At 57.4% G+C, this 12,114-nt stretch overlaps 2 protein-coding genes across 2 annotated transcripts; one reads left to right on the forward strand and one right to left on the reverse strand.

Moving 5' to 3' along the window:
• Positions 1 to 2,255: 2,255 nt before the first annotated feature.
• On the reverse strand, positions 2,256 to 6,702 carry VOLCADRAFT_106049 (uncharacterized protein; the record flags this gene model as incomplete). Its single annotated transcript, XM_002953652.1, has 8 exons — positions 2,256 to 2,412; positions 2,572 to 2,798; positions 3,183 to 3,393; positions 3,448 to 4,052; positions 4,370 to 4,555; positions 4,675 to 4,691; positions 5,564 to 5,620; positions 6,381 to 6,702. The coding sequence occupies 8 exons, from the start codon at positions 6,700 to 6,702 to the stop codon at positions 2,256 to 2,258; spliced, it is 1,782 nt and encodes a 593-aa protein (XP_002953698.1).
• Positions 6,703 to 9,417: 2,715 nt separating this feature from the next.
• VOLCADRAFT_35762 (uncharacterized protein) lies at positions 9,418 to 9,861 on the forward strand (the record flags this gene model as incomplete). Its single annotated transcript, XM_002953567.1, has 1 exon — positions 9,418 to 9,861. A coding segment is annotated over one exon (444 nt), but the record flags the coding sequence as incomplete, so codon positions are not given.
• Between the last annotated feature and the right edge of the window lie 2,253 nt (positions 9,862 to 12,114).

Consider the following 12,114-nt stretch of genomic DNA (forward strand, 5'->3'; position numbering starts at 1 on the left):
TAAGGCTAAGGACGGAAGCACGACGAATGGCGGTTCACATCGTAAAGACGACAAGAAGCGGAGGCGCAGCTCGGAGGTGCAAGAAGACCCTAAAGGGAAGCGACGGCGAACGGATGGAATGGACAAGGGCGGCGCCGGCACTGGCCCGAGCGAAAATGGCGATACGGCCATACCACAAGCTGCAAATGAGGAAGCTACAGCAGCGGCGAAGACCCCTGGCAACGATGTTGTTGCAAACGGTGGCGCTGCCGGCGGTGTGAACTCGGTGAAGAGCAACAAGGAAAAGAACAAAGGGAAGGACGGGGCCAGTGCCGACAAGGGGAAGAAGGACAAGGACGGGAGGCACGATGTGGCGGACGGTCAATCGCTGGGGAAGGAGAGGGACAAGGATAAGGGCGGGGATAGGAATGAAACCAAGGTGCGCAAGGACAAGCCAAAGAGCGTCAGCAAGGAGAAGGATGAAGGAAGGGACAAGGCGCCGGATCCGACGGTTGCCGTGGCCGGAGCAGCAGCAACCGTGGCGTCGGCAGCTGCTCCTGCCGCTGCAGGGAAGGCTCACATGCACGAGCTGGGGATTGCAGGGAAGGCCCTTGCCAATGGTGGCGTTAATGCAGTCTTGGATGAGAAAGTGAAGGCGGTGGTGAAGGAGAAGGAAAAGGACAAGAAGGACTCCAGCAAGAAGGGCAAGGACGCCAGCAAGGAGGGCAAGGAGTCAAGCAAGAAGGACAAGGACGCCAGCAAGGAGGGCAAGGAGTCAAGCAAGAAGGACAAGGACGCCAGCAAGGAGGGCAAGGAGTCAAGCAAGAAGGACAAGGACGCCACTAAGGAGGGCAAGGAGTCAAGCAAGAAGGGCAAGGACTCTAGCAAGAAGGACAAGGACTCCAGCAAGAAGGACAAGGACTCTAGCAAGAAGGACAAAAAGTCAAGCAAGAAGGACAAGGAAGGGGGCGGCAAGGCGGATGGCATCAAGGGCTTGCAGGAAAACGGGGGCGTGTAACAACGGTCAACTGAGCGTTTCCCTCAAAATGTACGTTTTTTGTGTTTGAGTGGTGAGCAGTCCCGCTGCTGGTTGCTTTCTGGATGATTTGGCTGTATTATTTTCCTTGGGGTGCGTAGCTGCTTGCGAAGGTGGCTTGCTGCAGGATGGGGTGGCGCAAGGTTTTCATGGGAGGCTGACCTGTTCAGTACTGTGCGGGGCCGCACCATTACTTTCTAGGGTGGCTTTTACGGACGTGCAGAGACGTTCCCTGTGTTTAAAGCGTTTATGATGCCGGACCGCGACCATGCCAAAGGGGGATATAACGTTTTCGGTGGCATGTTCGCTACTTGCCATTGCTTTCGTTGCTAGGCCGGACACTTGGGAGATGTCAGATGCGCAGGCACGATGGATTCGCAGGGACATGGATTCGCAGCGCGGAGCCGTGAACGTTTTGAAGTACGCTGAAGCGTGGGTATTATCATCCTCGCTCGCGTCGCAATGATAGGATCCGTGCAAATGACTGCGTTCCCGTGGCTGTAATGCCGAAGTAGTTCATGCAAAGAAAAATCGAGTTTCCTCCAATGGTGTGCTTGGAGGCTGCGGCCTTTCCATCCGTGTCCACACATTTTATGAAGGCTAGTGTGTTAGCGTTGGCTGCCGGTGAGGGCGTGGGCCACTTGGGTGGGGCTACGACCTGGAGTGTTTTGGGGTTACCAACGGCGCTAACGTGGTTTCTTCAAGGATCAAAAAGGACCTCCCTCCAGCAGCTGGCCGCCCTCCCAAAAGCCAGCCTCTTCTTAGTATTCTGGCCAGGCGGTTTCGTGTCGTGGCAATGTAAGCTGCAGGTCCTACACAATACGTTGCTCAGGCGCTGTGCTGGCAACGTACGGAAAGCATGCTTTATTGGGTAGCACCAGGTAATTAAGCAGGTCACGGCGTCATGAGATTTGTACGAGCCGTTTGCTTCCGGTCTCTGCAATCGGTACCTGACTGATGCAGGGCTACCGTGAGCTTCAATCTATGATGGGGCCAAATCGACCGGCTTGCGACCGGGCACAGTGGCAGAGCTGGGAGGTTGATTTGCGGTTTCGCGCATGTTTATGGTTGTATCCAAGTAGTCACCTGTACCAGACGGCAGCACTGTTGGTGTGTTATATGAATGGTGATGAGAGATCTGAATGGCTTAGAGCAACCCGTGGAATTCCAACCGTCAACTTTATCAACAAAAAAAGTTCTCCTGTAGCGGCATTCAGCACAATAGCTCGCAAACTGTCATTTAGAACTCGAGCAGCTCAAAACCGACGGAGCGTACTCTCACAGAGTGGGACGAAGGCAGCGCAGTAATCACTGCTGCGGCGGCCGCTTGGCGTGTGGATGGCCCAGAGATACAGTCTTTACTCGGCATCAGTGTGCGGCAGCAGACGTCCAGCGACCTGGACCCACGGGTCGGTGCTGTGGCGCCGTCATTGCGTAGTACCCGGTCAGGCAGGGCAGCAACAGAAGCAGCAGCAGCCTGGCCGTTGGAAGCGCAGCGGCCAGGCTGTACGGTGGCACTTGTATTCACACAACAGCAACCTCCTTGCCTGGCGCACCCCAACAAGAGGCTTTGATGTGGCAAGCATCCCCAGGCGAACGGAAAGGGAAAGAAGTGCAAAATCCGCTCCTTGGCACTTGACACCTGCAACTTCTGACACAGTGATCCGTAGCACAGCAACGCGGCAGGTGCAGTAATACTGTCGTTTAAATGCCCGGCCCTCGAGTAGAGGTGCTGCGCGTCCTCCAAGCCGCCATTCAAGCCCAGTTGCACCAGAATGATCAGCTGTGCCCCGCACATGGAATGGACAACGACTGCAGCGGCACCAACTTGGGAAATAGGTACACAAGGACTGCCTAGCCCAGAAAAATCAATTGAACTTCCTGATCTTTGTTGTCATCCTGTGCCTGCCCCAGAAGACGTCAGCATCCTTTGCATGACCAGGACCATCTGCTTGAGAGGGCCGTGGCAAGATTCGAGGCGCCATGCCTCCGACAATCCGCGCACGGCACCCATCCCAGCCGAGCTGCAACAGCTGCCAGCCCTAGGCGGCAGCTGCGGCACAGCGCATTCACCCGTTCATTACGCGGCCAGTCGCGGCATCATTTTCAATCGAGCAGTCAAGTACCACCGCAAGCCAGGTGGCGTAAAGGCACTCTTTTATCTTACCACCGCCCCCCTGCTAGCCATGAGAGCCCAAATCATGAGAGCCCAGACACTGCATCTGAGTGTGACCGGCCCCATTGAGTGACCTGCTTCGTCCACACCCCAGCTCAAACCACACCAGTGCGCACTTCCGTACCGCTGAACAATCCTACAAACCCTGCACCTACGCTCATAGCAGATGCCCAGCTTACATGAACCCTCGCGCAGGTTCACACTGCAGATATTTGACCAAGCTGTATTTAAACAGAATCACCCCGTTGCCCCTCACTGCCGTTGTGCTTTATACGCTTCCATCGCACTTTTGTTGCCTGCAACCGCGCCTGACACGAACCCCTGTAGTCGTGCCAACCTCGCCATTGCTTCAGCGTCCTCCTCCGCGGATAGTGCAGCACCAGTGGCCGGCAGGGATTGCGCATCACCAGCACCATTTACGGCAAGCGTCGGCGCCGCCACGTCCATCCCTTCGGCACAGGCGCTCGTGCTAGCAAGTGCGGGCGTTGTCGCAGCCGCCGCCGCAGGCCACGCTACCGCGCCCATATCTGGAACCGTATTATTAACGACAACATAGGGGTCAGCACCAGCAGTGGTGCTGGTGCTGACTTGATCCGCCGGCCCGCCGTGCGATCCCGGCGACATGGAAGACGCCACAGCGGCAGCCCCATTGGATGGTGCTGCCGCAGGCGCTGCTGCTACTGGCGTCACAGCCGTGGAAGCTAGCTGCGGCTGCGCGGCGGAAGAGCTGGACCCGATCACCTTGGCCCGCGCCTCCCGCATACCCTCCTGCACCAGTGCCAGCTGCCGCTGCTCTTCATCGTATTCTGCCTGCCGCAGCCTCAGCAGCTCCTCTTCTTTTTTTTGCCGCTCCTCTTCCTCCTGCGCATTGTAGGGTGCATTGCACAACGGCAAGATGGGGTTGATACCAGCGGCCCCGGGTGCAAGTACAGGCCTGTAAACGCTCTAGCACTTGTCTTGTGGACAGTTGCCGAACGTGCGCGAGAGTGGCGTGCCCCTAAGGTGTCGGCGAAATCACCGCTACCCCATGCAGCATTCGCTGAGCCGTCGCACTGGGCTGCCACAGGACCGGCCCGTCTCCAGATACACAGGACGACCGCCACGCCAACCTCCGGCATAGAAGAAGTGGATCTTACTCGCCGATGCAGACCCGCATGCGGCGCGTGTCCGACACTTACATCGATTTGTTTGGCGGCCATCCGGAAGGCCCTGTTCGCCCGGGTGATAGCGGGGAAAAGGGTCTCGTTGTTCTCCGCGACAATGGTAATGCCAAACAGGACCACGGCCCCGCCAATGAATATGCTCCAAATTTTTCCCTTGTCGACCGTCTGCTTTGGGAGCGGCCGTGCCATCTGCGTCACCATCTGCGGGGACACCATCTTGGCTCCGCAGAGATGGCAGAAAACGCAAACGGCGTATGTTAGGTAGCATGCAACCGGAACTTCATGCACAAGCGAGTCATCGCCAAGGCCGACATCCTCACCTGCATATCCGCCTCGGCTGGTGACGGCGAAAAGACAAGCAAGCCCGACGCAAGTGCGCCAGCAAGAGCAACCCGAAATGCCTTATTCAGCGGCGTTTGTGCTGTCTGCACGGCAAGTTAGCATTCGCTTTCTCAGCGACCCCAGGATCAACAGGATCGGATCAGGGCCGCAAAACCAATTTTTTTCACCTTATTCGCACGTTCGGATAACACAGCAGCACAGATCGGATGGTGGTGGATTCGCTGCTTGACGCGCAAACAGGCGACGGGTCTTGGCTTAGCGTTGCAAGCCGTGAAAGGGTTCAGCCTAGGGACGGATGTATGAAGTAAAGCCATTTTCCATGCACCCAAAGATGTGCCCTACGTCGCCCAACAAATATCGTCCTCGATAAAAAACAAGTTAGCCAGTAATATAGTGTAAAACCTATTTACAACTTCAGAATTGGCAATCCATTATAGTGTAGTAACAGCGGCCCGGGAGTTGCTGGGGCGATGGGCTTCATTTCTGCTCGGGCCCACATGGTTCGCTGCTTTCTCCCATCTTCAACGGCCAGTTCAGGTCCAGCTATAGATAACTCGCAAAATACCTTATTAGGTGCATATTACCCAAAAGTTGATAACAATTGGGGTTAGTAAACTGCATCCGCCTCCAAAACGAAAAAGTCCCGCCAAACACAACTTTTCCCCAAAAGCGCGATGCTCGCATGCCTGTACCCCATGTACCTTTAGGAGCCCTTAGGGTAGTTGAAAGTCCTACGGACAGCCTTCTCTCTTGGGGATCTCGGTAGCCATGTTTGGTTTTTCCGGTGAGCCTAATTGCAGCTCAGGCCATGGCTCTTGTAAATTATTGTAGATGAAGGCACAATTTTACGCATTTTCAGCGGCTCACCATGGAAGATGGCGGCGTTCGCAGGCACCACGGGCTTCGGCCAGCCAGCGCAGCAACCTGCGCCGGCGTTCGGCGCACAACCAGCTAGTCCATTTGGAGCTTCTTTTGGCCAGCCAGCACAGCCAGCGGCAACCCCGTTCGGAGCAACGACAGGCAACACACCGTTGTTTGGGGCGCAGGTACGCGCCATTGCGGCTGCTGCTGCAACCCTGCGAAACCCTCTTGTGAATTTAAGTCATGACAACCTTTTGCTGCAGAGCCCGACCCCAGCCTTTGGACAGGCAGCCCCCGCGGCAGCTCCTGCTTTTGGTGCGAGTACTGGCACGACTGGTTTTGGAACAGGCGCCTTCGGGGTACGCTTCCGCCGCGCAACGTGCATGCATCGCTCTTCTTCTCAACCCTGCCAAAGCCTGACGACCCGCTTGCTCTTCGGTGTTATGCAGGCTGCAGCCAAGCCCGCAGGCTTCGGGGGCTTTGGTACGACCACAACAGCGGCTCCGAATCCCTTTGGTGCTTCAGCACAGGTTAGAGTACGCTAGCCGGGGCACTGCTTCTGGCTACGTAGCAATATGATTGTGCATCGTCCTACCAATGGCTTGGCTGCATACTCTTCTACTGAAAGAGTCCGACCCCTAGGCATCGGGTTTGGGGGCCTCCTGGGGGGTAAAGTTTGTACAACCATTCGCTTACTAGAAGTTCTTCGTTCCTAGGACAAATCTTGCCGTTGATACATGTGTATAAGGATGCGCACCCTACGGATTTGCTCACGTATGCTCGCAGACACCGGGTGCATTTGGCGCCCCAGCCCAGTCCGCACCTGCCTTTGGCGCTGGCCTTGGCACGGCTCCATCATTTGGTGCCACCTTGACACCAGCCCCTGCCTTCGGTGCTCCGTCGGCCCCTGCCTTCGGCGCCCCGCAGTCTGCTCCTGCGTTTGGGGGCTTTGGTGCTGCCAGCGCGCCTGCCTTTGGTGCCACGGCGGCAGCTCCAGCTAACCCTTTCGGAGCTACGACCACCGGGTTCGGGGCAACAACCGCTCCAGCTTTTGGTGCCGCGCCTGCTGCAACAGGTTTCGGGGCACCCGCTGCCAATACCACTGCCCCATTTGGTAAGTCCTGGCTTGCCTTCCTGTGGTGCATTGCGGTTGGCTGCTTGAGCATTTGCCTGACATTCTTTATAGCGCTTTTCACTTGTGGCCGTCGTAGGGACCAGATTAAGCACGCGCCTCAGCTAATGTAGCTCCTCCCTTGTCGTCCCTGTGTTACAAAACGGAGGGCTGGCAGGACGGCCTGTTTGTACAGTACATGTTTCACTTCGTGTAAATAGTTATTGGTCCACGTCTCCTTGTTACGTGTTAACCGGCATCACCTAACATGTGTTTGGCGCCGCCCGTTCCGGTCTATATCCTGGCAGGGACAGTTACGACCAACGTGTTCGGAAACTCTGCAGCGCCGTCGCCGTTTGGAGGCACCACAGCTCAACCAGCCACGGGCTTTGGCGGCTTCGGATCCGCGCCCGCTAGCGCGCCGACGACAGGCACAAGGAATGTGCCGTATAACAAAACCAAGGACCCGGATGCTCCGGCGGGTCAACCTCCTACGTTTTTGATGTCCATGTCGGCTTTGTCGCCTAACTTCCAGGCGCCTAATGCGGCAAAATCGCATGAGGAGCTCCGTTGGGAGGATTACCAGGAGGGAGTCAAGAACCAGAGCGCTGGACCTGCACCCACAGCGGCAGGCGCCTTTGGCGCGCCTGCCGCGGCGCCAGGCGCCTTTGGCGGCTTCGGCGCACCCGCTCAACCGGCAACTACTGGCTTTGGCAACACCGCGCCTGCAAACCCGTTTGGTGCGCCAGCGTCGGCGCCGGCCTTTGGCAACACGGCAGCGCCGGCCTTTGGCGCCACCGCTTCCAGTCAGCCTTCCCTGTTCGGTGCGACGACAGCGCCTGCTGCCGCGAGCAATCCTTTTGGTGCGGCAACGACGGCCCCTGCCTTTGGCGGATTCGGCGGTGCTCCGGCGGCGGCTAGCCAACCTTCCCTGTTCGGGAACACGACGACAACCGGATTTGGAACCACAGGAACTTTTGGCGCACCCGCAACGCCATTCGGGGGTCAGTTCTTACAACTTCAGCTTTTTGAAATATTCAACTGCATTTCCGCCTGTTCAGGTCTATTTCAATTTAATTTCTTCAATTCAGTCCTTGTCCGGCATGATTCGAACAGTCATGCATCCTTACCCTCCTTGTCCTTGAACGATTGCAGCTGCATCATCGGCCGCCACCTTTAGTTTTAACAGCGCTCCGTCAACGTTCGGAGCTGCATCCGCTCCCCAAACGTCACTATTTGGAACCGCGCCCGCCTCTAGTCCTTTTGGCGGCACCACCACCACGCTTGGGGCGGTGGGCTCTCCGTTTGGCGCAGCGTCCTCGGCTTCTGCGTTTGGTGAGAATTCCATCCTGTCCAGGCCCGCGAACGTGCACTAAAGTTGCTATCCAAAAGGTTTCTCTTGCTTAAGAGGGAAATTTTCAAGTCCCCGGATCAATTGCTTCCACGGTGGGAGGATTCATCCGGATTTATCTTCGCTACTAGGCTTGGTGACTCCAGCAAAACGGCAGGGACCTCAGCCTGGAAGGCCGACAAGCATGCCGCGGGGTTGCATGGTGTGACTGTGTCTGTTTCCAGACCTGGATTGTCGTTTCGGAAAAGTGCCCCTGGGTTGCAGATATACACGCACCAGAAATGCAGGTCTGCTTGTGATAACATCTGAAAACTGCTTATCGGCCCCCCCACACGTGCAGGTACTAGCACTTTTGGAGCTTTCGGAGCGACAGCAGCCAAGCCAGCGGCCCCCTTCGCACCCGCCACCACCACGCCCTTTACCACAGCGCCAGCGGCGACGGGCACCTCGCTGTTTGGCAACACCCCCTTCACCTTTAACTCACAGCCGGCATCCTCATCCTCCCTATTCGGTAACACTGCGGCCGGAGGCACGATGTCCTTTACTTCTAACCTGTTTGGCACGCAGCCGGCAGCGCCGGCTGCTGGTGGCGGCCTATTTGGTGCAGCCGGTACGGCGCCCGCCGCACCGGCACAGCCGCCGACGGTAGCACAGCCGGCCTACGGTAATTTTGGCACATTACCGACGGTCCCGGAGGTAAAGGTGGGCATCACAACACGTGCGGCGCGAAGCAGCTCAGTCAGCGGTGGCGCGAGCAAGGCCAGTCCCTTGCTGTCCATCCGGCCGACTCCGCTCCGGTACGGTGCATCGGTGCGAACGCGGTCGGAGCAGCCTTCGGGGCTCGGCCTTGTCAACAGCTCCCTGTCACAGGCGGGGAACCTGTCTGCTGCCTCGGGCGGCATTTCAGTCGGGACATCAGATCTTCTGGCGCCGCAGATACCGAGCGGTGTTGGTAGCAGCGCCGCCGCCGCTGCTGTGGCGGCGGCAACCGCCGGTGGCACAGGCCTCCTGCCCCTGCGGCAGAACCCCCATCGCCTTTTCATCGCTGCACCTCCCCCCTCGACGGAAGCATCAGGCGGAGGCTGCTTCCTGACACCCGCGCGGCCGCCTTCGGCGCGGCGCACAGGAACACCAGATGGCATCGCTGGCGCTCGCGCTGATGATGCGGGACACGTGGACGCAACACCGGCCGAGACACCGGCGGGTCGCCATGCTGGCGGTGGAGTGAATGGGTACGCCAACGGCTACGTCGGCGCTGGTGGTGGAGTTGCCGCCGGGCTCAGCCCTGGCGCAGCAGCGACTGGCAGAGCCGGCGGCCCAGCGTTCCAAGACGCGCCGGTCTCGGAGCCGCACCTGCCGCGCCTCGGCCGTTTGGTTTCAGAGGGCTTCTCGTTCACTCCAAATGTAGATGAGTTGCGGCTGCTGCATAGCCAAAACCCGGAGAATTTGGCCGCCGTGTCCAATTTCACGGTGTTACGTACAGGCGTGGGACAGGTCCGCTGGGTGGTCCCTGTCGATGTTCGTGGGCTGGCACTGTACGACATTGTCTCCATCTCGTATGGTGAGGTACTTTGCTATCCGGAGGCAAGTACAAAGCCGCCGCAGGGCCAGGGCCTAAATAGGCCTGCGGAGATCACTCTGTACGGCGTGTACAGGAAGGATAAGGAGACGGGCGCGCCGATTAAGGAGGGTCCGCGTGGTCAGGCGTATGAGAAGGCCCTGCGGCAGATGTGCGGCCGTATGGGCGCAAAATTTTTGTCGTATAAGCTGGACGGCGGCGTGTGGAAGTTTGAGGTGGAGCATTTCAGCCGTTATGGCCTGATGGACATTGACGAGGACGACGAGGCACAGACGGGAACTCCTGCTGCACGGGGCGGGCCGTCGACCGTGGCGGCCGCGGCTCCGGAGGAGGGCGTCGGTGAGGCACCAGTGCCGCGCCGTCTGGGAATGGACGGCGAGGTGGATGCAGCCGCTGCTCCAGGGGCACAACCCGCGCTGGGAGGCCGAGGATTGGCAGGCGTCGGTCTGCGCGGCTTTGCATTTGGTGTTGGCGGTCCAGCGGCTAGCGCCGCTGGCCGCTCTTCAGCCCTGCCGGCCGGGGAGGATTCTGGCATGGAGCCGTCCGTCGGAGTGCGCTACACGCAGCGGCAGCAGGGCCTGGGCCTGCTCGAGGGGGGTGGCTCTGAGGCTACTGGCGCCGTCGGCCCAGGTGCGTGCGGGTGGCGGCTTTGGGCAAGGGAATAACGCATGACAGTGCAGGCGATTGCATGGTTCGGACGTCAGGGAGGTGTTAAGAGTGTCATCATGGACAAATGGCGAAAGAAAGCTTGGCCCGATGCGGTGTGCCAAGGTTGATTGCACAAATGACAGCATGGCACGGACGCTATGGTGCAGCGCCTGGCGAGGAATTCTGCCTATCCCCTTTCCTGTCCAACGGAAGCTGGGTTTTAAGAGGCACTGAATTCGTAGAGGCAACGGGCCAACTATAAGCTAAGAGAAACATTGTGCACGCTACAAAAAGAGTCCAAGTACACAACATAAATTCAAGTTGCGGCCGTTGGAACCATACACGAAATATGCTGTTTGAGGCTCGCAGGAAGACCTATCCCAGACGTTCTCGACTTGTTTCTCTGTACAACCTGTACGTACCGGTTTCGTCCTGCAGTGCCATGCTGCGCCAAGCCCTTGCTTGTTAGAATTCGTCCGGTGGTGTCTCCATAGTGCTGTTTGTTGCGTTGTGCACAGTCTTAATCTATAAGGACTTTAATTTCTGTTAACCATTTGGCCAAACACCCAGCTGGCGAAAAGTATGATAAGGTGTATTTTCAAAGGCAGGTGCTTTGCTTCTCCGACAGTTCAGTCATGTCCAGACGTACAGGTGTTTCTACAGGGAGTTAGGCAGCACCCGTAGCAGCTGCAGAATATTTCTAAACCTAGTTGCAGCTTGAGCCGGGGTGGTGTCAGACTTCCATGCGCCCACCGGCGAAGCTAGCATGATCAACGCCAGTCAACTTTTCCCGCGATATATGCATCTGTTACTCCTGAACCCTGTAAATGTAGCGTATATAGAACAGACGTACATTTTCGCGTCAAAAAACGCCTGCGCCTTCGCGAGATGCATGGCAGTATACGATCCATGTGTATGCGTTTACAAACTGAAGCAAGCAGAAACCTGCGTCCTGTCTCTGGCAGTCACATAAGCTGCGAACTATAAGGTGTGCCACGCTCTCTTTAATAACAAGTTCTGGTACTGCTAAAACTTCTGTATTGCGGGTTTCCAAGAAAACTAAATTTTTGTAACATAACCGCACTGCATCTTATGTGCTAGACATCTCATATCGAAACAGGAAGTACTCCAGCATGTGAAAATGTCCTTGCTGTTCTAGCGTTCCCAATTAATTTATCCTGAATTTCGTCGCTTGTCTTGCCCCGACCAAGGCCCGGCGGCCGGCCGCTCCCTTCCACCCACCACGAGTGTGTGCTCGCCACCCTGGCCACCCTCCTGGTGTGCAGGTGGCGTGGCGACCCGTGGGGCGGCTGTGGAGGCCGGCCGCCGGGCCGTGGGCCGGCAACTACGACAGTAGCTCGAGCAAAGCACCGCGGCCCGCGGCAGCAGCGTTAATCCCAGTTAAAAGCGCTTACGCGGAGACCAGGCGTTCAGTCATTGCTGAGTGGACTTAACGCGTTCATAGGTTCATACTTGCCAGCCTCTGTGTACCGGAACGCTGGTGATATATATCTTGCATAGTGTGCATCGCTGGATTTGAACCGCAGTGAGGCCGAGGATCCGTACGTTTCTAGGTTAAGTGCTGCATTGCTGCCTATTAGAGACTCATGCAGTGCGCTAGGCCTTTAAGATTGCCTTGTTCTCCAACTATGGCAAAGAGGGCACGGCTTGTAGGTTTGCAAGGACAAAGCTTACCCGCGGAATACTTACTCGTTGCGGCTTGTTTGCTAACCTCCAAGCGCGTTGCTTTTCTAGGCAGGACGGCGTTGTTGCAGTGAGTTACTGGGAGCCTTGAGTCTTCCTTCTTTGGATTGTGTTCGCCAATTTGTCGAGTTGTCTGTTGGTACTGTTCGTTGGCAAGAGGAGGA

Source organism: Volvox carteri (assembly GCF_000143455.1).
Source record: "Volvox carteri f. nagariensis unplaced genomic scaffold VOLCAscaffold_37, whole genome shotgun sequence".
NCBI lineage: Eukaryota > Viridiplantae > Chlorophyta > Chlorophyceae > Chlamydomonadales > Volvocaceae > Volvox > Volvox carteri.